At 39.6% G+C, this 27,631-nt stretch overlaps 1 protein-coding gene across 5 annotated transcripts in view; it reads right to left on the bottom strand.

Moving 5' to 3' along the window:
- ZNF521 (zinc finger protein 521) overlaps positions 1 to 27,631 on the bottom strand; it is a 283,327-nt gene that overhangs the window by 25,537 nt on the left and 230,159 nt on the right. For all 5 annotated transcript variants that reach the window (XM_060310466.1, XM_030842565.2, XM_070046973.1 and 2 more), the window contains 2 exons: positions 3,242 to 3,373; positions 742 to 857 (listed from right to left, as the gene is read on the bottom strand). In XM_060310466.1, coding sequence (XP_060166449.1) covers positions 742 to 857; positions 3,242 to 3,373 — 248 coding nt within the window. The remainder of the gene's footprint in view (positions 1 to 741; positions 858 to 3,241; positions 3,374 to 27,631) is intronic.

Below are 27,631 nucleotides of genomic sequence, written 5' to 3'. Positions count from 1 at the left end.
TCTGACCGACACCAGTCCATTGCTAAGAATAATCAAACTGACCAAACATTTCTATTATATTTTAGAGTTTATACCCTACATTCAGACCTGTTATTTCATTTTTACCTAACAATAGCCCTGTGAGTGTTACACCTGTCTATTATTTCTTCACACCCGAGGTTCTGAAGCATTTTGGACCAGTGCAAGGTCACACATCTAGCAAGTGGGACATTCAAGGCTAAAAAGTCTTTGGGTGCCAAATTTGCAACTATAAGGCTGTCACTAAGTAATAATTATTCTGTTACGTAGAAGAAACACAGTGGATAAGAGTATAGCTTCTTTCTTCTCTTCCCTTCTCCCTTCCAATTTTAAGCCCCTCAGGACAACAATAACCTGGACATCCATCCAGCTTGTAGCCCAGTGGGAACAGAACATGAATAAAACAGAGTTTGGGAGAATGGGCCCTGACAAGTGAGGTGAACGATCCTACCGTCCAGTAAACCTGACCCCTAAGTCTATCACACTGGGTCAGAAGATCCAATTATAGGCCTGTTCTAGTTCTTTTTATGATTGACAGCAGCCAGGGGCAAAATGACTTTGGTGTCTGTTAATCCGGCCTCTAATTTTCCCTTTGCCCCAGTACACACAAAGCATCATGGTGGCCCAGGGTGAGTGATTCCGCGAATCCAGATTTAAAACGCCCTTGTTTCCTATAAGAAGAGCAACTGAGTTCAATGCCAGCCCTCCTCATGGGGATATTACCTGCAGCTCTGTTTGGAAGAAAAACTTCTGTGGACATTGTGTGCAGTCATAGATCTTGTCTTCTTGTCCATGGGCAGAGAAAATATGCTGCTGCAACTTGTTTGCTTGAACAAACACTGCAATGATAAAAGAAGAGTGAACTTGGGGTTATTTTCATTCCGAAATGCCCTCCGTCCATGACTCCCTGTGAGCAGCTGCAGACGGGGCAGCATGAATGGCATACCTTCTGGGGGTGACCACTGCCAGGGGCCTGGGGGAGGGAGTCACACGTGCTCATGCTTGGGTGTCTGGCTTTTGTTAAGATGCACTCTACCGGCCACCTAACTGAACCCAAACAGCTCCAAAGTAAAGGTTTATCGAGGCCCTGCCCCCCATAAATCTTTTAAAATGAAACTTGTCAAATGCACAGCACTGTCTGAACAGAAATGATCCTTATTTCTCAGCAACCCATAGGTTAAGAAATCACAGATGCCAAAACCCTGTTTACTGTATTTGCCTAAAGTCACAGCTACCGAACAGTTCTCTATTTAAATGTGTTAATGCTAAAAATTATATCCCACAGCTACTCTGGGGCACTGTCTATAAATGTGTAACAGAACGGCAGGTAAAGTCTCTTTGGATACTTTAAGATCAACTCAGCCTATACACTGAATGCAAGGGTTTCAATAATATAAACATGTTCAATTTTAATGACTACAAAACAAGGCCCTAAGACTGTGTAACAGTTTACCTAGGAGACATACTATTAATAATTAAATTGTATATGCCAGAGGCAGTGTTTGGGTTGGCAGAACTGACTTCTGATGGATGCCTGGTGCACTGTGACCTAAAAAAGTTTGCATCTACAATATTAATCTGTATAGGCAGGGAAAGGATTTATTAAAGATGCTGGCATTTGACTTTGACTCTAATCATTAAAATTATTCTAATTGCCAGCCAGCCTAAAATATTAGAATATTGTTCTTGTGAGTCATACATTTTAATCATATTTCTCATTACCTTAAAAAACTGCTCAGATTTCTTCTCCCCCCCAACACGCTTTATATTGGAAGGTGGTTTTTTTTTAAATTGCTTTTTCTAAAATTACTTCAAGATACACTAAAACAATTCAGGTCTGTCAGCACAGGAAAGGCAGACCGTTCATGATTAATGCATTTTTGTCTCTTACCTACATCAACCAAAAGAAATGGGGTTTTTATACTGATCTGCAACAAATCTCTATCTAACTTCACACATTTTACGAGGCTCCTGGCCACAACATGAAAGGGCTGTTTTATTAGGGGTCTTAATCATGAGGAGATCTATGACCCAGTCCTCCTTATGAAGACTTACTAGGAGCTTTTATAAAGAACCCAGACTCCTGACTCATTGTATTAAGACAAATACTACATTATGGTGAAAACATAATATATATATTTTAAATACAAATTTGGAGGAATCAAAAAATAGTTCCAAAATAAGGAGTGGCTGATGGAATTATTGAATGAAGAAGCCTCACAGGCAAATGGTAAAGGCAGAACCACCAGCATAGTGTGGTACTACTTGTGCTAACTGTGTCGGAACATGGCCTCTCTCTTTTTATTACAGGACAGAAATCTACAGGCTGAATGCAGTGAAGGTTAATACCAATGCTTTGGAATTTTACACCGCAAACCAGGAAGTCACTTTTGAGAGGAGATGTTTTTGTTTTGTTTTGCCTTTTCTGACAAATAAGAAGGAAACATAGCCTTGAGGGGTTTGACCAATGAGCCCAAGACACAGGCAAAATTATCACAAAGGATTTTCCAAAATAACTCTGTCATTGTCGCGGGAGCAGCAGAAACATGTGTGATCATATTTCAACCCCTATGGGCTTCAAATTATAGTTTCTGATTTGCAATTTTTCTTTTTGCTGCTGCTGCCGAAAACTATAATGCTACAACATCTCATAAAAGTTTCTTCTTAAAAGTGTAAACTTATATCAACTTCTGTTTTAAAAATCCAGTGACACAGGAAATAAAGGCCTCATCTAATGTGTTCATTTAATCTGTTTTCTAGTTCAAAGAATTGGGGGAGGGTTTTAATAACGCCTTTATATTTCATAGAGGGAGTGTTATAAAATTCTCCACGTTTAAATAACAGACGTGTTGACAACACGGCTGTACTTCTTTTCGTCCCATGTCTTATGATGAAAAAGCCACCTTTGCCTTGCTAACCTTTTAACACCGAGAGGAGAAAAGTGAATGAAACGTGGATGTCATTTTACAAATGGAAAAGTGCAAACTTCTGAGAGAACCTGAAATGCCATTTGTTCATCCTGACAGCTAACCTTCCTGACCGTCTGAGCCTCTAAAGTAGGTGGCAATCGATAATGCTAATCAGCAGAAATCAGACGTCTTCTTCCCAAATTGAACTGAAGTCAGATCTGTAAAAGGCCAGAGCAGTGGGAAGTATGCCCTGGTAGGAGAGACAGGATGTGGCTGAGAAACTCTCCAGAGTTTTCCAGAAATAATCTTCCTACCTGTAAAGCAGACGGGACACTTGAAGGTACCGCCCATCCCTTCGAAGCTGTGCTCGATCAGGTGGCACTGGAGTTTGGCAGGCGAGTCGAAGGTCTGGCTGCAGAGTTTGCACTCATGGTTCAGTCCTTCATCTGTTAAGGGAAGTGCGTGAGCAGAGAAGTTGACACCCATCGCATCTTTGACAGATAGTGAGTTAACTATAACCGCATACATTAAACTCTTTCCAGCCCCCAGTATAAATGTGTAGTAGTCTATATGGTGGCTTCACATTATTTATGAATTTATATCCATTGGAAACATTTCTGGAATTTAAAATCGAACGATAACCACAAGGCAGGTTTTATCTTGGGGTAAAAATGCGTTTTATTAAGCTTTTAAAAGTAAAATTGGTGTGTCAATAACGAGGCATCTCCTTTTCTCTAACCAGCAAGATTTTATGGGCTGTGTATTTCCAAAGTCCTGAAATAAAGGAACCATAGAAAAATGAACAGCCTTCCCCAGGGCCGCTCATCTGGTTTATCTAGAAGGTTCTAGAGGTTCCTATTACTAACCATAAGGTTTTTAGTGGTTTTCCCATTGAAGACTTCCTTTCTCTACTTTCAAGATTTTCTGGCAATTTTGAAATATTATTAATGCTCATAGTGTTTTATAAATGTTCTTTTTTCTTGCTTGAAACTCCCAGTCCCCCATATCTTCTCAGTTCATTGCTCCCTTTATTTTGTAAGACAGTTTCGGTTTTACCCTCAGATCTAGACTCTGCCTGTCTTTCTCCAAAGGCACTTTCATGAGCTCCAGGCTCACTTTTGACTAGTCCTGGAGTTTTCTTTGATATCTCAGGAACAGGTAGAAAAATATTTTGATGTAATAACAATTGCTAGATAAAATGAAAAGTTTGTGTTATAGACAGAAAACATTATTTTTTATGTTGTTTTCCTCATTAAAATGTTTACAAAATTATACATTTTAGGATTATTCTAACTTGTTTCAATTTGCAGTCATAAGAAATGAAAACCCATAGCACTAGAACGAACAGCCTAACACTTCTTTGGTGCTCACTGTGTTCCAGACACCGTTGTTCTAAGTGCTTGCAGACATGAATTCATCGAATTTAACAACAACTACTATTATTCCCATTTTACAGATGAGGAAAGTGACGCCCAGAGAGTTGAACTGATTTTGCTCTGAGTCGTAGGAGCAACACTTGGTGGAACCAGAACTTAAACCTAGGCAGCCTGGCCTCAGGGTCCATGACCTTAGCAGACATGCTATGGCACACCCCGGCTATTCCCAAGACTCTCATTAGGAAAAGCAAGGGCTAGGAGGCTTCAGCTTAACCTGAAATGTTAGCAAGTTATACTTTTATCTTCTCTTATTTGCAAAGATTAGAAATGCTACTAAGGACCATCTGTGTCAGATAGTCTAGGTCTAGGGAATGAAAGACATATTTACACTGTAGGGGTAACGAGTCTACACTCCAAAGTTATTTCCTTTTACTCAACACTACATGCATGCAGAAGTCCTTCACCAGTTGATATTACTGGCAACACAAAGGCCCAATTACAAAGTGAATTATTATTAGCTAACTAGGAGTAAAATCACTCTATTTGTATTCCTAATCTTTCTTCTCACGCAAGTATGAGTCTTTAGAAGCAGAGGATTGGAATTTGTAAAAAGAGAAGCAAAGCACTAATTAAGCCACCCAGTACTGTCTACATTTCACAGGAGATAAAAACCTACTCTGTATTTGGGTGGCACAGTAAATTCCTTGATTATAATTATGTAAGAAGGAGTTTAATTGTGCATACTGACATGACTAGGGGTTATACAAAAAGCTTTAGGGATTATATAAGATCAAAGGTTTTTCATCTGTTCCTTTCTCTCTCTCTCTTTTTTTTTTAATCCTAAAGGCACCAAAATTTTTCTAAATTTTGGATATTGAATAATATAAGAAACACTATTTATTGTAGGGGATTGGGTCAGTAAGTGAATCGTCAGAAATACTTGCCAAATTTAAATGTTTTCTATTTCCTCAGTGCTGTATACCTTTATTGTGATGGTAAGAAGCTTCCTAAGAGTTCTAATTTCATCTTTAAATTATGTGCTTTGCACAAGAACCAAGATGTGGTCTATGGGTGTGAGAAGTTATACACATATGTTCCAGAATTCTTAAACTTGCAACATTTGTCAAGGAACGTATATAGGCCTGGTGGGTTTTCTTGGGGATGATGATTGACTGTTACATGAACGTAACGTAAATTATGCACGTTAATGTGATCTTCAATGTGATGTCATCTTTCTTGACTATGAGTATTTTGTTTGGAAAAATAATAGAAGGGAAAATAAATAAGATATATTTGTATGAGTATAAGGAAAATGTCCTCATAGATTTTTATTTATTTCCTATCCAAAGAACAGAGAAGTTCCATCACAAAATGTTAAATAATCAAAATTTAGTCCAGTGAATTCACAAAAAGGTGACACACGCTCATAAAGTATTTATGCATTATTAGTGCAGACCTCTTTCCCATGAATTCCGTGCTTTGTGAGGGCACTGATAATAACAATAGCACCCAGCATTTTCAGAACTCTTTATAGTTTAAAAGCACATTGTAATGTTGAAAAAAACGTTGGACGTTCTATCTGCCTTTTATTTCTAAGTTACATAGAGGTCTTTTCCAACAAATAACTTGTCCTAGTTATTTGAGTAGGACAGAAAATATATCTGAATTATTACACAGCAAATGATAGATAAGCAAAAGCCAGGATGTTCCAACCTAGACAATGGACATACCCACCCATTTCTCTCACTGTTGTTAACTTCTCTGCTCATTTTCCCACGTTCACACTTACTTATCACCAAAGGGTCAAATGATAATGAATGGGGGGGGGGACCCAAAACATGGTTACAGCTGGTTAATAGAATTTATTTTGTACTTTTAAAAATTGAAGTGGGGGGGGATAGAGAATAATGGCAAACTAATAAAACTTATTTATAATAAGAATTTCAAAAGTTTATACTTAGTCTCTGTTTAACTCAGCTATCATTCATTCTATATTTGCACTGTGTGGCAAAGGGCAGTGTCTTAATTTTCAAAGAATTTCGAAAACACCCTTAGTCCTGGGGGGTCAAGCTCAGTTAAGCTCTGTTTCCTTTAAAAACTGAGCTTCCCTCCTTCTTTCTTCCTATCTGCTAGGTCCTCAAGAACAGTACAGAGTAACCATGGTTTCCATTAAACGTCCATGTTCATGAGGTGCACTGTCAACACCTCCAGCTTCAGGTCAATTTAAGCCTTAGACTCAAGGACTTTACCCAGGAAGCCACAACTCTCACCTTGTTTCCTAAAGGTGCCAAAAGTTTAAAAAATTCCATCAAAGTAACCATTTCTGCTCTCTGGAAAGGTAGCAACTGACAGTAATTGGATAATAATACAGTCTGACTCATTTATTAAAAAGAGATTCTGAGTCAACTGATTTAACAACCATTACAATATTCCATTAAGAATATAATAGGCTAGTGCAGCCCTATTTTTTATTAAGAGTTATAGGTGGCATCTATGGAAGAAACTTATAGATTTTTCTTCCTTTTTTTTGCTTATCTATCTTCTTCAGATTTTCTACAATAAGCATAATTTACCTTTATAGGTTACTTTGAAAATTAAAGAATAAAAAAACACTGTCTTTTCTATACCCTATTAATAAAGATCGATTACAATACTGAAATTTTGAATGCCAAAAGTTAGACAGAAAATGAGCAATATTATGAAGTACAGAAAAACTCCAATTCTGAACATTAGACTGAAAAGTATTCTAGCCAAATGCATGTGAAAGCAGAAACTAGCACATGGAAAGAGAGAGAGAAACATCACAGTGTGTATTAACCCACTGAATGAGAAGAATATGGAGCTTTCAATATAAACTCATACCTTTCCAGAACAAACAGAAAACCTCTCTCTCTTGTATCCTGGTGCAGGGGACCATGCATGCTGCCAGCACTGTGGGTCCAATGTCAGGAAAGGCAAGAGTGAAGCTCTTACCACTGAGAATGTGTTGGCAGCCAGCAACTTCCTGTCCTGGTCAATCACTTTAAAGCATGACCAGAGATGGTTTGGGTATAAATGAGAACACTTCAAAGCATGACTAAAGATGGTATGGGTATAAGTGAGAAATAATGTCATATGTATATAAATTTCAGCTAAAATAATTATTTCCATTTGTTAATCTTCATTTAAGTGTGAACATAAATGTAAACAGGAATCAAGTCTACATAGAAGAGACTGATGCTAATGTAAATATTTACTCTAATATTAAATGTTGCAAAGGAAAGAATCTGAATGCATAATTGCAATACAACCTCATGGCCTTAGAAGGGAATGTGATAATCATTTACTATAATCATGTGCTACAAGAACAAAATCTGTTTGTCTAAGGCCAGTTCAAAGGGGAATGATCATTTCTCTCTCTCCAATTTATAAAACCTGGATGAACACAACTATTAAGCAGTCAGTTTTGTAACAGAAAAGATAATAGTTAACATTCGGGTGCTCAAGTGCAACCCACGTTATAAGCTCCAACACGGCAACTGTTAGCTGAACACAAGACACTGACATTTCAATATAAGCTTTAAACAAGAGAAACCCTTCAAGCAGCCTCTAGACTCTGTGTCTCATGTTTATACTCCTTTTCCTTCAGTAAAAACAAAAATCTAGAGCAGCTACAAGCAAATGTTCAGTGGTTGACTTACATGTAGCTGTTATCCAAGGAATCACTGGGGGACTCCTAATATCATCTGATCAACACTGCAGCCATTACTAAGGACCAATTTGTAACGGTTTCTAAGTAGAACTCCTTCTCTTACTTACCCTCGAGACTGGACAGAAGGGTCCTCCAGCCTCTTCCACTGCATAAATCTATAGGCTAAAGTCCAAAGCTAGAAACCCCTCCTGGTGCATCACCACGTGGCAGGGGCCATACTTAAAAGCTCTGAACTGAGTGAGAGTAAACTCTGCCCTCAGAATCCAAACAGAGGAATCAAATGCCCTGCAGTTGCAATTTTTCCAGTTTGAATGTGTGTACCACTGCATCCTTATATATATTTTTAAATCCAAGAAAACTATGCCCTAAACCAATTTCCAACCCCCAACCCTTTACTTTGCTTCTCCTCTTCCCTGAGTTAATTTCCAAGCACACATTTATAAGCTAGGGGTCTGAGGAGTAACAAAGAAAAGCCGTACATGACAAAACTCACCCCTTGGCTACGCTGGCTCACCCTAGAAACCAGGAGTAGAAGAATAGGCAGACTGTACTGCAATTTACCATGCACACAGTCATCACATCTTTCTAGGCTGTGCTCAGGCCACTGTAATTTGTTGTGTTATATACAGCACATATTCCACAACTGTAACACACACTGAAGTGCTAATTTGGCAATGGGGAATATTACTCAGCCCTCGAAGTCGGCCACTAGATTAGTCATTAAGCCCCCAAAGTAAGGGAGCATTTGAAAATACTGAATATTGTGTGAACCTTTTCCTCACACTAGTTAAAAAGTTTTGCCCTGGGCTTCCCTGGTGGCGCAGTGGTTGGGGGTCCGCCTGCCGATGCAGGGGACACGGGTTCGTGCCCCGGTCTGGGAAGATCCCACATGCCGTGGAGCGGCTGGGCCCGTGAGCCATGGCCGCTGAGCCTGTGCGTCCGGAGCCTGTGCTCCGCAATGGGAGAGGCCACAACAGTGAGAGGCCCGTGTACCGCAAAAAAAAATAAAAACAAAAAGTTCTGCCCTATCTTTCTGAACAATTCAACATGAAAATGAATGTTGCCTGAAGACTGTCACAGCACTTTCTTGGATTTTTCTCAATGGCAATATGAGAATGTCTGGCACTGTCAGTATTTCCATGCCACATAAGAGAGAAGTAAGAGATATAAGCATAAGACTCCCAATAAGACAGGAAGGGCACTGGGAATCCCAAGAGTAAATGAGGATTGGGTACCTTAGCTTTGTCTGTCCGTACACAAAATGTCTAACCCTTAGGTATGTCAAGAAAAGCAAAATGATAAACCTCCCCTATGCTTCGGCCAGAATCTTATTTCAAGGAGGCCTACAAGGTGCAGGTCTGCACTGAACCCAGTTACTACCTGCTTTTGGCCAGGGGTCTAAAGACAATGATGTTTTTGCACTTTATAAGCAGAACCACTGATCCTGACACTGTTATTTCCTGTCTTGAACTTCTCATTATCAGCAGGGCTGGAGCAGGAAATGATTCAACTGGGGTAGGCTGCATTGTACCCAGCAGATTTTAAAGAGCCCAGGGGCTGCCTAGAGCCCCATAAACATCAGCAGCTTGGAAACTAGCAGGCGGTCCAGGTGGGTTGGGATGGGAGAGGCAGGCAGTGGGATTTTAGATGCTCTGAGATGCAATATTGTCCAATTCCTTGGCTATTATTATCAGTTGTGTTAGCAGTTGGGTAGCAGTTATTAGAATATTCTCACATAGGAGAAAACATTGGAAAGCTGTTCAAACAATAAACAATAAAGCAAACAACCCACTGAAAAGGTGGCTTTCCTCCACCTGTAGGGACTCCGCAGCGATACTTTGGCTCAAGTTCGGAATCAGGGCTAAGGATGCAGACTGAACCTGACCAGTATGTAGGCACCTCCAGGTCTGCATCCTTCTCTTCACTTTTCTCATCTAAACATGGACCCATAGCTGAAGTCTCAGAGTGTGTATTATACAGTGCTGGCAAGTAGCTTTAAAGGCAAACATCTGGGGTTCAAATATTTTTATTAAAACAAACAAATAGGGCTTCCCTGGTGGCGCAGTGGTTGAGAGTCTGCCTGACGATGCAGGGGACACGGGTTCATGCCCCGGTCCGGGAAGATCCCACATGCCGCGGAGCGGCTGGGCCCGTGAGCCATGGCCGCTGAGCCTGCGTGTCCGGAGCCTGTGCTCCGCAACGGGAGAGGTCACAGCGGTGAGAGGCCCACATACCGCAAAAAAACCCCCAAAACAAACAAACAAATAAACATCAGTTTTTGGTAAGGCACTGCTAAAATCACTTTGAGCTCCTCTCACCCCATTCCCCAAGAAAAAACATTCTTAACCAAGAAAAGAATAAAGTAGTACATGTTTCTTAGTAAAAATGTTGTTAACTCTGAAGAAGCAAGAGTGGGGATGGGGTGGGAGTGAGGATGGAGACCAACTCAGCCTGAAATACAATCTCTAGTTCTGTTTAGAAGTTAGGGTTGCTTTAAAAAAAATAGCTCCTTGTATAAATCTTTGATTTCACTATATGCAATTGTGTTCCACGGAAAGAGGTCCAGTTTATTTGAACAGTCCATTTCCTCCTTATCTATGTTCACTTGAATTAATGAAAGCAACCCTTTCTCTTCTACAAAGTTTTTGCCACCTGCTCTTTAGTGCTGCTCTGTTCTCTGCCTTGACAGAAAGTTTGTGGGTGCACAAGACAGTATACAAATATTCAGTTCCACTTCACATAATAATTAGACATACAATATGATTGGAAACAGCATGCTCCCAATTTCACAATTCAGTAATACATTTCAGCTCTTGCCTCACCTGTTAGAGAGAGGCAGGGGCCAGCCCCAGACATCTTCATACCAAGAGAGTGCCAAGAACTAAATTTGGGGTTGCTCAACAATTCATGCTACAAGGCCCATTCCAGGAGGGCAAGGACATTTGCCTGTTTTGTGTATTGATGTTTGCCAAGTACCTACAACAGTACATGGCTCAAAGTTGAGACTCAATAAATACTGAATCTATGGGAAATATATACTTAGCTGGTCCTACATCTAATTTCACCAGAACAAACTGCCAAGACTAACACCAGAACAATGTTTATTATTTATCAATTGAGTTTTAAAACGTTGTTCCATTCCCTTGTACACTAAAGCCCATGCATGTGACAAATGTGGACCAGCAAAATTTACCTTATGCTACTTGCCTTCATTATTTTTTGAAATAAGATTAAAATGTTCTGGCAAATGAAGTATTAACAAAATAACTATCTTATTTGCCAGCTTATCTCTGGCAGGAAACTGATGAGTCAAACTTATCCATTATTTCAAGAGAAAAAATGTTATTATGCATTTTATTTCTGAGATACCAAAAAAAGAGAACCATATGAAAGAAGGGATAATTACCTTTTATTTGTCTCAAGTCACAGAGAGGACTCTATAGCATACATCCATGATGTGCAGTTCATGTTTTAAGCAACTTTTAATAGTTATGCATTCTTATATTACAAAGCTCTATTCTTTTTCGCTAAATCAGATGTATGCATTTATTACCCTCTTGGCTTGAAATTTCTTTTATTTGATATTAAATACCTGTTAATGCCCTCACATCTGGGACTTTCGGCACTAGCGGAAGTACAGGTATATTTACCTTCAAGTACTGTACCAAAAAATCACAGAAACTGGTAAAATTGAAAGAGTTCATGCAGGATAGACTGAACGTAACCTGCTTTAAAGTTCAATCTATTGGGAAAACATCCTGGAGAACTGAGATGGTGCAAGCATTAATATGAATTCCACAGAGCAGTAGCCCAGCAACTCCAGCCCTACCCTGGACACAGCTCTCATCAGGTGTGTTTCCGTGTTCCTGTGCTGAGTTGATGGCAAGGGTCAGGGCCTTTTCTTTCTTTCTTTTTTTTTTTTTTTTGAAAATCTCCTTCTTGGCATAAAGCCACTAGTTATCTGAAGGAGAAAGTCAACACCGAAAATCAGTCTGTTCTTGCTAAAGGCATAGGTTGCTATTGCTGATGATTTAAAAACAAAACAAACAGAACCCCCCAAATCAAACAAAAGAAATGGAATGAGGTTTACCAGCTTCGGTAGGTATTACGGATTCCAACAACCGTGGGGTTTTTAGTGCCTACAGGTTTAAGACAAGAAACTAGCCAGACATTTCCAAAGAAAATTATCTTTCTAAGAAACTTATATTTTTGATGACTTTTTTCATCAAAAATATAAGATGACATCTTTTCCCCTAAACCGTGGTGTTTAGAATCAGGATTCAACACCACAACATAGGTCAAATCTGCAATGGAGCATGAGGGTGTAAAGGGGGCCAGAAGCTCTCAGATTTCCAAGGGACCTTATCCAGGCCCTTTCACTTTGTCTGTAGCGATACTAAGAAAGTCCTAAGCAGCAATGCAAAAATCACAATACTGCAAGTTATTTGCAAATGACTCACATTGTTATTGTTCTGTTGGTGTGACCTTAGAAACTTGGCCTTGAAGAATAAAAAAAAAAAGGTAATGGCGCAATAAATGCAGTAAGATTTCTAAAAACAGTTTATCGGAACTGTGCTGTGAAACTTGAATTCTTCTCATCAGGCCATGCCACCCCTTAGAGAAATTTTCCTGTGCATTATTAAAGTGATATACTGCAGTACCAGTTAGAGCTCCATAACCTTTAAATTGCCGGATTGTAATTAAGGCCACTAGTTTTATTTAGGAAGGTTCAAGGAGGCTCAATTTAAGTTGGCTTAACTAGTGTGAATTTAATGTCATGCTTCCAGGAGGCAGAGAGCTCTCTGGCCTGGCTGTTCTGTGGCACATGCAGCTGCGGGGTCATGAATTCTAAATTAAGCCCGGCTTTAAAGAACCTACAGATATCGGAAGTAGCTGGGTGTGTGAAAGTACACATCCCCAGGTTTGCATATGTACGTCATACATTCATTCACTACACTGGCAGCTGCCTGATGTGGGAATCTCAATACATCTGATTATTTATAGCGTGAATAGAAGGGGGTTAAATTTATTCTTAAAGGCATAATGGCCACTTTCATTGAAAGGTGAGGCCTAAGGCAATGTCCAATCTGCATTAATGATTTAAAAGAAGATACTTTTTTAAATTTTTAAATATTAATTAACCTGGAATTTATGTTATTGTAGACTATCAGAGGATGGCTCTCTAAGTGGATTTTCTTTTCAAATTTCAAATACCTAAAAAAAGTGTGTATATATATATATATATATATATATATATATATAAAATCAACCATATGTCAATAAAAAACTCTCAAATGATAAATAAAATAAAATGTGCATATAACAAAGTTGTAAAGGCAGGAATGTTATTTGCATTATAAAAGAAATTCTAAGACGGAAAATGTACAGTTGGGTACATGAGGAGAAAATAGAGCGAACTATTTGGACAGGCCACTAAATGGAGTGCTGAAAATTATCTATAAACTTCACTGAAAGGGCAGCAAATCAAGGACTGAAAACAAAAGATAAGAGAAGATGAAGGTCCTCAATGCAGAGACTAGCAGAGCCATAGGGTAGCAGCAGAAAGAAAACACTTAAGGATTTGACCCGTGTTCAAAATTCTACTGGATGTGAGCTCGAAAACATTCATCTCTGGATGGAATGCTGGCAATTTTCTGTAGCTCCAACGGCAATAATGATAAATGAATTTCCTTACAGCCAAGTGGCTCAAGAAGCCAACTACGCTACCACTATATAATTAATAACAATAAGCAATGAAAGAGAACAGTGGGTTACAACTATAAGGTGTCAAAATATATTTAAAAAACTGCAACAACACACTTAAATGAAAAATAAACGTACAGGGTGTGAATCTAGGTACAGTTTCTTCTTCCACACTCTGTTTTAGATAAAGCTTTTTATGCTTGAAGGAAAATAGAGGATGACATAAAACTACTGTAAGGTGATTAACATCCCTCCAAAAGCACATAACACTCCCAATGCTCAAAGAAATCTGAAAAGTGATATGGAAACATGATTGTGAAGGCACGAGAGAGCTGGCTGACCACGATTTGCCATTATTCTTTTACTAAGAAATATTCTAATAAATACCTCCCTCTCCAAACTGTATTTGTTGGCTCAAACATTTTCAAAGATACCAGAACATTGTGTTTTTCTTTCATGTAAAATCGAGAAGCAATAAACTAGGAATGTGTAGGTAAAAGGACAGGGTGAATGTATATATTGATATTTGGCTAAATGCTGGAATGTCTGATAAAGGTTAGAAGGGGCTTTGGAGACAATCTCATTAACTATGGACTTGTTGAAAAGATGAGAAAATTGAGACTAGAGATATTAACTGACACGTCCACCCTGGCAAAGCGTTTTGGCCACGGCCAACCAGAATCCAGAGTTCCTGAATCCAGTACTACACTGTCCCACCAATCTCTCATTTTAAAAAGTTTCCTCCCTCTTAACTACAACAACTTAAGTCATCAATTATGCAAAGCAAAAGTTATTGTCTCTTTAGATCTCTTACTGATGTACAAAGAATTATTTATATTTCCATGCCATCAGGTCACTCCTTTGCTCCCTGACAAGACAAAGCCTGAATTTATTCCAATCCACATCATCTGCTATTTCCTAATCAACTAAGTACATACTATTAAGGTCCGTTGCCCTTGTAAAAGTGCTCCTCTCCCTTCTGGAAAGCAGAGCCTTAGCTGACATGCAGTGCCTGTCGGTAACAGAAAATTAAATTCCCCGTATCTCATGATTCTGCAGAAGTGCTAGGAACACCATCCTTGGTAAAGCACATTGGGCTGAGCTGTCAATCTGAAGGGAACACCCATGATTATACAACTTAAGGCATAGAAGGCATTCATGGCTGAATGCTGATGCTTTCTCCCAAAGGCAATTACCCACTGATTTGGTTAAACTGTCACCTGAAACCCTGTGGTGACTGGGCTAGAGGCTCTCCTGTATGGTATTATGATTATTCAGAAACAAAGACTGATTCCTTAATTCTATTCTACCTATAGCTAATTATACTTCTTCAAGTGCCTGAATCATTCCCTGATATGGTACTAAATGGAGTATTTGGGAAGAAACTGGGACTCCATGCATATCCTAAGTGTGTGGCTTACTAAAAAGGCAATGCCATGCTTATGTATGGAAAATAATAGCTCACGATGTTCCTTACCTACATTTCTCTCTCGGGCATCATTCTGGATACACCGGCACATCTAGACACTATAAGCTGAAGCCAGGATGTTACTGTCATACCAATGAGTTATACTCATTCCTAGTTCCTTCTGTCTGTTTCCTGTCAGTCAAGAGTAACATAAGTGAGAGAGTTACTCTCTATTGAGATGGGAAAAAAGAAGGAAGAGAGGGAGGGGGAGGGGGAGGGGGAGAGGAAGGAAGGAAGGAAGGTCGAAAGATTCATGTTGTAACAAAGATTTCTGTGTTATTCTCCTTAGCTTGGAAGTACAGTGAAGAAACAGATATTCCTGTATGTTTTGTTAGGTCACAAACCAAAGCTAAAGACTATGAAATGGGTCTAACAGAAACCATGAATTAGTTAATAAGTGTATCTGTTAGATAAAGAATGAGACATAAGAGTCCTTGTGAAGATGGCAGAGTAGAAGGATGTGCGCTCACTCCCTCTTGCGAGAGCACCAGAATCACAACTAACTGCTGAACAATCGACAGGAAGACACTGGAACTCACCAAAAAGACACCCCGCATCCAAAGACAAAGGAGAAGCCACAATGAGACGGTAGTGGGGGCACAATCACAATAAACTCAAATCCCATAACCACTGGGTGGGTGACTCACGAACTGGAGAACACTTATACCACAGAAGTCCACCCACTGGAGTGAAGGTTCTGAGCCGCACGTCAGGCTTCCCAACCTGGGGGTCTGGAAACAGGAGGAGGAATTCCCAGAGACTCAGACATTGAAGGCTCACAGGATTTGATTGCAGGACTTTGACAGGACTGGGGGAACCAGAGACGCCACTCTTGGAGGGCACACACAAAGCGGTGTGCGCATCAGGACCCAGGGGGAAGGAGTAGGGAGCCCATAGGAGACTGAACCAGACCTACTGCTAGTGTTGGAGGGTCTCCTGCAGAGGTGGGGGTGGCTGTGGCTCACTGCGGGGACAAGGACACTGGCAACAGAAGTTCTGAGAAGTACTCCTTGGTGTGAGCCCTCCCAGAGTCTGCCATTAGCCCCACCAAAGAGCCTGTAGCCTCCAGTGCTGGGTCGCCTCAGGCCAAACAACCAGCAGGGAGGGAACTCAGCCCAACCCATCAGCAGACAAGCAGATTAAAGTTTTACTGAGCTCTTCCCACCAGAGCAACACCCAGCTCTACCCACCACCAGTCCCACCCATCAGGAAGATTGCACAAGCCTCTTAGATAGCCTCATCCACCAGAGGGCAGACAGCAGAAGCAAGAAGAACTACAATCCTGCAGTCTGTGGAATGAAAACCACATTCAAAGAAAGATAGACAAAATGAAAAGGCAGAGGGCTATGTACCAGATGAAGGAACAAGATAAAGCCCCAGAAAAACAACTAAATCAAGTGGATAGAGGCAACCTTCCAGAAAAAGAATTCAGAATAATGATAGTGAAGAGGATCCAGGACCTCAGAAAAAGAATGGAGGCAAAGATCGAGAAGATGCAAGAAATGTTTAACAAAGACCTAGAAGAATTAAAGAACCAAAAAATAGAGATGAACAATACAATAATTGAAATGAAAAATATACTAGAAGGAATCAATAGCAGAATAACTGAAGCAGAAGAATAGATAAGTGATGTGGATGACAGAATGGTGGAATTCACTGCCGCAGAACAGAATAATGAAAAAAGAATGAAAAGAAATGAAGACAGCCTAAGAGACCTCCGGGACAACATTAACACTGTTAATGCAACATTTGTATTATAGGGGTCCCAGAAGAAAAAGAGAGAGAAAGGACCCGAGAAAATATCTGAAGAGATTATAGTCGAAAGCTTCCCTAACGTGGGAAGGGAAATAGGCACCCAAGTCAAGGAAGTGCAGAGAGCCCCAGGCAGGAGAAACACACCGTAATGCACAGTAATCAAATTGACAAAAATTAAAGACAAAGAAAAATTATTAAAAGAGCAAGGGAAAAATGACAAATGACATACAAGGGAACTCCCATAAAGGTAACAGCTGATTTGTCAGCAGAAACTCTACAAGCCAGAAGGGAGTGGCATGATATATTTAAAGTGATGAAAGGGAATAACCTACAGCCAAGATTACTCTACCCAGCAAGGATCTCATTCAGATTCAATGGAGAAATCAAAAGCTTTACAGACAAGCAAAAGCTAAAAGAATTCAGCACCACCAAACCAGATCTACAACAAATGCTAACTTCTCTAAGTGGGAAACACAAGAGAAGAAAAGGACCTACAAAAACAAACCCATAACAATTAAGAAAATGGTAATAGAAACATACATACTGATAATTACCTTAAATGTGAATGGATTAAATGCTCCAACCAAAAGACACAGGCTTGCTGAATGGACACAAAAACAAGACCCATCTATATACCGTCTACAAAAGACCCACTTCAGACCTAGGAACACATACAGACTGAAAGTGAGGGGATGGAAAAAGATTTTCCATGAAAATGGAAATCAAAGGAAGCTGGAGTAGCAATACTTGTATCAAATAAAATAGACTTTAAAATAAAGAATGCTATAGGAGACAAGGAAGGACACTACATAATGATCAAGGGATCAATCCGAGAAGAAGATATAACAATTATAACTATATATGCACCCAACATACGAGCACCTCAAGACATAAGGTAAATGCTAACATCTATGAAAGAGGAAATCGACAGTAACACAATAATAGTCGGGGACTTTAACATCTCACCTACACCAATGGACAGATCATCCAGACAGAAAATTAATAAGAAAACACAAGCTTTAAATGACACAATAGATCAGATAGATTTATAGGACATTCCATCTGAAAACAGCAGATTACACTTACTTCTCAAGTGCACACAGAACATTCTCCAGGATAGATCACATCGTGGGTCACAAATCAAGCCTTGGTAAATTTAACAAAACTGTAATCATTATCAAGTGTCTTTTCCGACCACAACACTATGAGATTAGAAATAAATTACAGGGAAAAAACCCATAAAAAACACAAACACATGGAGGCTAAACAATATGTTACTAAATAACCAAGAGATCACTGAAGTAATCAAAGAGGAAATCAAAAAATACCTAGAGACAAATCACAATGAAAACATGATGATCCAAAACCTATGAGATGCAGCAAAAGCAGTTCTAAGAGGGAAGTTTATAGCAATACAATCCTACCTCAAGAAACAAGAAAAATCTCAAATAAACAATCTAACCTTACACCTAAAGGAACTAGAGAAAGAAGAACAAACACAACCCAAAGTTAGTAGATGGAAAGAAATCATAAAGATCAGAGCAGAAATAAATGAAACAGAAACAAAGAAAACAATAGCAAAGATCAATAAAACTAAAAGCTGGTTCTTTGAGAAGATAAAATTGATAAACCATTAGCCAGACTCATCAAGAAAAAGAGGGAGAGGACTCAAATCAATAAAATTAGAAATGAAAATGGAGAAGTTACAACAGACACCACAGAAATACAAAGCATCCTAAGAGACTACCATGAGCAACTCTATGCCAAAAAAATGGACAATCTGGAAGAACTGGACACATTCTTAGAAAGGTATAACTTCCAAGACTGAATCAGGAAGACATAGAAAATATAAACAGACCAATCACAAGTAATGAAATTGAAACTGTGATTAAAAATCTTCCAACAAACAAAAATCCAGGACCAGATGGCTTCACAGGTGAATTCTATCAAACATTTAGAGAAGAGCTAACACCCATCCTTCTCAAACTCTTCCAAAAAATTGCAGAGGAAGGAACACTCCCAAACTCATTCTATGAGGCCACCATCACCCTGATACCAAAACCAGACAAAGATACTACAAAAAAAGAGAACTACAGACCAATATCACTGATGAATATAGATGCAAAAATCCTCAACAAAATACTAGCAAACAGAATCCAACAACACATTAAAAGGATCATACACCATGATCAAGAGGGATGTATCCCTGGGATGTAAGGATTCTTCAATATATGCAAATCAATCAATGTGATACACCATATTAACAAACTGAAGAATAAAAACCATAGGATCATCTCAATAGATGCAGAAAAAGCTTTTGACAAAATTCAACACCCATTTATGATTAAAATTCTCCAGAAATTGGGCATAGAGGGAACCTACCTCAACATAATAAAGGCCATATACGACAAACTCACAACAAACATCATTCTCAATGGTGAAAAACTGAAAGCATTTCCTCTAAAATAAGGAGGAAGACAAGGATGTCCACTCTCACCACTATTATTCAACAGTTTTGGAAGTCCTAGCCATGACAATCAGAGAAGTAAAAGAAATAAAAGGAATCCAAATTGGAAAAGAAGAAGTAAAACTGTCACTGTTTGCAGATGACATGATACTATACATAGAGAATCCTAAAGATGCCACCAGAAAACTACTAGAGCTCATCAATGAATTTGGTAAAGTTGCAGGATACAAAATTAATGCACAAAAATCTCTTGCATTCCTGTACACTAAAAACGAAAGATCAGAAAGAGAAATTAAGGAAATAATCCCATTCACCATTGCAACAAAAAGAATAAAATACCTAGGAATAAACCTACTAAGGAGGTCAAAGACCTGTACTCAGAAAACTATAAGACAGTGATGAAAGAAATCAAAGATGACACAAACAGATGGAGAGATATACCATGTTCTTGGATTGGAAGAATCAATATTGTGAAAATGACTATATTACCCAAAGCAATCTACAGATTCAATGCAATCCCTATCAAATTACCAATGGCATTTTCTACAGAACTAGAACAAAAAAATCTTAAAATTTGTATGGAGACACTAAAGACCCCAAATAGCCAAAGCAATCTTGATGGGAAAAAAACGGAACTGGAGGAATCAGACTCCCTGACTTCAGACTATACTACAAAGCTACCCACGCACCTATGGTCAACTAATCTATGACAAAGGAGGCAAGGAAATACAATGGAGAAAAGACAGTCTCTTCAATAAGTGGTGCTGGGACAACTGGACAGCTACATGTAAAAGAATGAAATTAGAACACTCCCTAACACCATAAAAAAAATAAACTCAAAATGGATTAAAGACCTAAATGTAAGACTGCACACTATAAAACTCTTAGAGGAAAACATAGGCAGAACACTCTTTGACATAAATCACAGCAAGATCTTTTTTGATCCACCTCCTAGAGAAATGGACATAAAAACAAAAATAAACAAATGGGACCTAATGAAACCTTAAAAGCTTTTGCACAGCAAAGCAAACTATAAACAAGATGAAAAGACAACCCTCAGAATGGGAGAAAATATTTGCAAACGAATCAACAGACAAAGGATTAATCTCCGAAATATGTAAACAGCTCATGCAGCTCAATATTAAAAAAACAAACAACCCATTCCAAAAATGGGCAGAAGACCTAAATAGACATTTCTCCAAAGAAGACATACAGATGGCTAAGAGGCACATGAAAAGCTGCTCAACATCACTAATTATTAGAGAAATGCAAATCAAAACTACATTGAGGTATCACCTCACACCAGTTAGAATGGGCATCATCAGAACACCTACAAACAACAAATGCTGGAGAGGGTGTGGAGAAAAGGGAACCCTCTTGCACTGTTGGTAGGAATGTAAATTGATAAAGCCACTATGGAGAACAGTATGGATGTTCTTTTAAAAACTAAAAATAGAATTACCATATGACCCTGCAATCCCACTACTGGTCATATACCCAGAGAAAACCATAATTCAAAAAGACACATGCACCCCAATGTTCATTGCAGCTCTATATACAATAGCCAGGTCATGGAAGCGACCAAAATGCCCATTGACAGACAAATGGATAAAGAAGTTGTGGTACATATATATATAATGGAATATTACTCAGCCATTAAAAGGGATGAAATTGGGTCATTTGTAGAGACGTGGATGGACCTAGAGACTGTCATATAGAGTGAAGTAAGTCGGAAAGAGAAAAACAAATATCGTATATTAACACATATATGTGGAATCTAGAGAAATGGTACAGATGAACTGGTTTACAAGGCAGAAATAGAGACACAGATGTAGAGAACAAACGTATGGACACCAAGGGGGGAAAGTGACGGGTGGAGGGGTAATGAATTGCGAGATTGGGATTGACATGTATACACTAATATGTATAAAATGGATAACTAATAAGAGCCTGCTGTATAAAAAACATAAATTGAAATTTAAAAAATGAGACATAATTAAGGATAGCTCTTTCTCAGATAGCAATTCCTTACATTACCTTCTGCAAAGCTATTAAATATTTCTAAGACTATAATGCCAAATTATAAAGATGCTTTGGGCACAATAAATTTTTAAGCCCCTATCTTTATGACAGTTTTTCTAAAACCTGAACCAGCTCATTCAAGATCCACTTAAAAAATTTAAATATTGTATACTCTGTCAATGTAAAGAAGGCTGATAATTTCCTAACAGAAAAAAAAAAATCTATTGAAAAAAATTCACTAAAATATCTATCAATGGCTTTAAGCATTTTATATATTTAAAAGCTCTGCTTTGCCCCTCTGCACGATGTGATGCAATCAGCATAGAATTACAATGCTGTCTTAAACAATCTAAGTAGAAATCTGATACTCAAAACTATAAAATTTATATCTTTTCTGAAAGCAAATCATATTTAGCTCACTTATCAATTTCATTGTTAATAAAGGAAAATGTAAAATTCCAGGATAAAAGGTGACCTACGGTGATGTCTTGGCCTCCTACTCTTCCTTTGCTTCTGAAAAGCAGTAGCAATGTCTCTTCTTAAAGACAGAGATTAGCATGAGAGTTTTTATATTTGACAATGTGGAGAAAAGTAAATACAGTGTATAATTTTGTAGGCTAGTAACTGTTGGGTAAGATGGAGGTGAACAGTGTGATATGAACCAGCAATGAACAAAGTTCTCCTTTCTCTGAATATTGGAGGGAAGACATTTCAGAAATTAAAATGAGAGTGGGTAAATATAGATTAGCCTTGTATGAACGTGCAGAAAGGAATAAAGTGCGGTCACTATTTTTGCATATTTTCAACCAATCACAATAACTGACCATGGCATGGATACTTATATTTAGAGAAAAATGCTTAGTAACAAAATAAATTTTCTTCCCCAGAATGGGAAGAGAAGTTTCCTTAATTAAATATTGGCCCAGCTATTTCAAAGAATTAAAAATGAAATAAAACCTCAGAGAATTAGATGTAGCTAAGACTATCACATTACCCTTATGAGTGAGCACATGATCGATGAGGAAGCTATAGATTGGCATCTTGGCCAGACGAGTCCATTCTAAGCCTTTTTACTCTACCTAATGGCACCCACAATGCAAGCGGACACCCCCGCAAAAAAGAACAGCATGAGAAAGGAGAATGCAATAGAGTAACACACAGAGGCAGAATCTGTGCACCTCTTTAGATCTGTGCCTCTAGAATCTGAGCATCTCTCTTTTGAAATGAATATTAGAAAGTCTGTCTTAAAATGATAACAGCGGGGAAATTCCAAATCAAAGTAGTCACTGTGGCCTTAACTCACCCGATTAGGCCTACATATTACCTCATTTGCTGCAAAAGATCATACTTTGTGCTCAGGCCAACACGACTTTTAAGCACAAGAAGCTGAATGAAGTGTCTATACAATTCAAACCCAGCTCCCCCTGCCCCCCACCATTTTTTTGTGTGTGTGTGTGTTTTTTTTTTTTTTGGAAAGCCCCATAAGAAGGAGATTCTTATCAATACTAAGACTATTACAGTGGTACATTTTCCTCTACCTGAGCATGATTATATATACAACTTATATTTACAGAGCATTTCACAATTTTCAAAGTGTGTGGTTGTGGGTGTATATACTTCGATTCTCAGTTAATCTGCTCAATAACACAGATTGCTCCAGGTTAACTCAAATCCTAGGAAGAGTAAAACTCAAAGTCACATGGGTAGTAACTGGTAGAACTGGGCTCAGATCTGGGTCTAGGCTCCAGGTTACAGGGAAGAAAATAATTACATTTCAACATGGAACCAAGTTTTTAGTTTAATCATCTATGATATTTATTTCACTGGGTCACTATGCTCAGGAAGAGGGGAGATGACCCAGCAGTTTGTGTTGATAATGTGTTTAGTTAAGGCAGTGATTCACAAAGGGAGGAAAAATCAGAAAAGTATACTTTCAGCATGGACCTTTCTGATTATCTTAATGGTTTATTTTAGTGCCCTTTGAAGGTTTAAGGCCAAACATAAAATGCTCTTTTTTTTAGGATATTACTTTTTTTTTTTTTTTTTTTTGCGGTACGCGGTCCTCTCACTGTTGTGGCCTCTCCCGTTGCAGAGCACAGGCTCCGGACGCGCAGGCTCAGCGGCCATGGCTCTCGGGCCCAGCCGCTCCGCAGCATGCGGGATCTTCCCGGACCGGGCACAAACCCGTGTCCCCTGCATCGGCAGGAGGACTCTCAACCACTGCGCCACCAGGGAAGCCCATGGTTATTACTTTTTAATTTATCAAGATTGAATTCAAAACTTGGCATTCCAAAATCTGACTAATTCATGAAGAAATAACATACCTCAATTTTGCGGGTATGGGTAAGGAAACTGATATGATTCATTCTATTAACGAATCTATTTTTAAAAGCCAAAAATGTCATTATTTTCAAACTGTGTGAAGCAATGCAGAATCAGTTGTTTCCCAACAAACGGTACCAGTTACAAGGCTGTTTTCTCGTCCGCATGTGGGATTTTCACGTAGACTGTTAAATATAACTTACTGAGTTGATTTGGAAAATACCAAGAAAACCATGCACTGTACAGCTCAAATGATTAGAGTGAACAAAAACAAACAAACCCCAGAATTGTAAATAAAAAGTCAGATTTCCCTGTACTGCATTTGATTGCATTAATTGATGTTTAGAAAAAGTCTGTTGAAAATAAAGCCCAGCGGTAGCATTTTTCTTTCCTAAATCACGATAGCAGCACATTACAAACACTACCAAAAAGTCCCCTGGTACGTTTGTAAAGTTCCACTCTGGCAGTAAGATGTGTGTTCTCCATTTCCATCTCTACCCTCCCAAATACGTGTGAAAGCAGGTCACAAATGCAATGAAGCCTCCTTGCACATGGTTTAAATATTTATTTCCAACGAAGACTCAGAACCTGAATGTCAGCCACTAAACTCTTATTAATTTGTAAAAAAACCCACAAAATCTTATTCTAAAACAGGGTTTGACCTCTGATAGCAGACAGACCTTTACTATCGAGTCTAGTTTTTGTAATCTGTCATGTTTCCACAATCCTGATAAGTGAGGCATGAACTTTGGGGGGCCTAGCATAGTAGCTAACAATAGACCTCTACCAGAGGCTTCAACGGGCTTACACCATAGTGGGTAGGGCAGACAGTGTTTATAAAAGTCATCACAGACATCATCTGTAAAAAGCTTCTCTTCCCATGCACCATGAGGGAGTGATTTTAAAAACTCAGGCTTTAGGGCTTCCCTGGTGGCTCAGTGGTTGAGAGTCCACCTGCCGATGCAGGGGACACGGGTTCGTGCCCCGGTCTGGGAAGATCCCACATGCCGCGGAGCGGCTGGGCCCGTGAGCCATGGCCGTTGAGCCTGCGCGTCCGGAGCCTGTGCTCCACAACGGGAGAGGCCACAACAGTGAGAGGCCCGCGTACCGCAAAAAAAAAAAAAAAAAAACCTCAGTCTTTGGCATCACTTGGTGGTGGCGGGTGGGATGCCCAACCCTGCCCCTAACAAGCTGTGTAGTCTCACCTACGTTACTTAATCTTGCCTCAGCCAAACTGTCTAGTGAATGGGGCTATCAGGTACCCACATCAGAGGGCTGAGAAGTGAGACTCAATGGAGATGTTCCACAGCAAGTGCCCAGCACAATGCCTGGCCTATGGTAAGTGCTCTGTAAGCATCAGTTATTTTTGTTAAGCATGAAACACACGTTTGCTCCATTTGTTGAAATACCTTATATCAAGGGGTTTTACTCTATAGAGTTCATTTATTGACTCTGTGCCTCTATATGCTCCCCCTCCTCTCCATGCAAAGTGCTCTATTAGCTGCCCCAAAGTAGTTTTGCTTCCCCAAACAATCCAACATGTAACCAAAGAGATCTTTTCCACGCTATTCCTCTACCAGTGACATGCCTCTTGCCTAGTTTTCTTACTTCTGATCAGCCCCAAAATTTAAAAATAAAAGCAATTGTGTGCTCAGCCCTGTCCTCTGTATTTATTTCTGTCTCAAAAGATAACAGTATTTTCCCGTCTTCCAGCAGGGCATCCTTACTGGCTACTGGTCAACTTCATTTTCTCTTGATGAGCAGGAAAATGATGGCCAGGTCCTGTGCTGTGCATTATACATCTAGCTGCTACCATTTCCCAGGTATGGACTTCTGCTGAGCCCTCCCTGGACATTTTTCTCTATTTTACATGTTTCAGTCTCAGGTAGAAGGAATGGGATAAAAAGAATGGACTTATTAAGTACTTTCAATGCTACTGCCCTCTGCTTGTGCCACAATGTCCCTACTAATCTGTGGGCAATCACAGTTTTCTTTCTTTGAATGCTTCCTCATTGTAACCTCTAGAAATCAGAAGTCACGGTGTTTCAAAATATTCTCAGGACTAGTCTGATTTTAAAAATGAAATTAACAGTTGCTAGGGCAAAAATACGTTTCAAAAATCGAGTGTGAAATATCCGCCTTGAGTGTCGGCATTATTGTAGTCTCTCAAGGCCTTTCCCCTTTTAACTGAGTGCTATGACATCTGGCCAGCTGTTCCTAGTAAAAGGGACGCCCCTGGTCAGTTGGTGAACAATGAGCGGGTAAGGAGGTGCACAGCACCCCGTGTGCTGCCGCGATGCTTTCCCTGGTGTTAAGGGGCTAACCTGCCCCTTCATTAAGCCTTCGCAACTCTCCCTTACTGAGGCCTGGGCTTGGGTCTTCTCATTAGCACTGAATTCCCCGCCTCTGAGCAGAGCACAGATGTCAGGCGAGTCTGACCCAATATCTGGCTGATCAGATGCTGTTTACTTTCCTAAGCCCGAGGTTTTAGGGCATCTTGAGACGAGGCAGTGGGATTGTTCCCTGGCCCTCCTTGTTGGGGGGGCAGCAATGGAATTCACAACAGGCCCCCAAATGGCCGAGCCCATAGCCACAAATCCGTGTTAGGCAACGGCTGCTGTTTTCCATGGGAAGCTTCCCTAAAGGACAAAGGGTCGAGACTGCTTGTCTGCAAAGGAGATCTGCAGGAGGCTCTGGTCCCCTGAAACACCCAGGCTTGCGTTGGCACATCCAGCCCAGGGCAAATGGCCAGCTAGCTTGTCCTCTTTGGAAAAAAGTTCTCTGTATGGAATTAAATAAATAAATAAGCACACGCATACATACATGCATACATACATACAAATATGAAATGAATCTCTTTAATAATTTGAAGAAATCGTCTCGGCTCACGTATGAGGCAGTCATTAGGGGCCTGTGACAAAGGGGCCTTTGGGTTTTCTCTTTACCTTTGATGTGCATTATGAAATGTTAATGTCCATCCCATCAGAGCCTCTTCCAGAAATACACCCATTCTCAAAAGGCTTACCCCTGCCCTCTGCAACTTCCACTCAGATGATCCATTTATACTGAAGTGCTGACTTTGAGCTCAACCCAGAAACACCGACATTTTTAAAACATGGCTAGCTAAACTGCTAAGTAAAATTTACTGATGATAAAGAGCATGGCTTTGTGGCGATTTAATCACACACAGACACACACACACACTCCTATCCTGTGCATCTTGACATTACATATATACTTAATATATGAAACTTAACTCCAAGCATTTCATCTATAGTAGGTAACGGGGGGTGGAGGGAGTGTCCACAGAATCTATAATTTTGTGTTGATTAGGTAGGAAACCACCACAAGCGCATATTTTGATATCTCTATTAACAGCCTGTTCATGTCGAACTACAAAACTTGGTTGTACTTCTTTCACCATCTTTGCCCAAGACAGACCAGTAAACACAATTCCTCTCTCTATAATTAGCCTTTTCTCTGAGGGCCCTGAAGTAAGTCTGCATGCCGTAGATTTAATATCCAGTGCTATATCCATATGTGCTGCCCTTGCCTGGTCCCAGAGCATATAAACTCCCCTATTAGCAGCCTTGACTGCTTAATTATGCAGATTTTTTTTGTACCCGCCTGCCTGTAAAATTACTGTGTCTAACCTTTTTTTTTTTTCCTCTTTGCACCATGCTGGCCATTCTAATGAAATCGGCATAGGGGAAAGGCCTGATTTGCAGTTATGGAGGCTGGAACGCACTGGCAAGCTGTCCTTGGTGGGAGTTACAAAAGAAGTCAAATGCCTTCATCTGGTTCTACCCTATCATCCCCAAGGTGATTGAGTTCACTTCCCATTGCTTCCCAAGTTTTCCTCAGGCTGTCCAATCAGCATGTCCACCAGGGAGCCCAGCC

Source organism: Globicephala melas, chromosome 13 (genome assembly GCF_963455315.2).
Source record: "Globicephala melas chromosome 13, mGloMel1.2, whole genome shotgun sequence".
Lineage (NCBI taxonomy): Eukaryota > Metazoa > Chordata > Mammalia > Artiodactyla > Delphinidae > Globicephala > Globicephala melas.
Note: the sequence above shows the minus strand (reverse complement) of the source record. Positions and strands in the feature narration are given on the sequence as shown.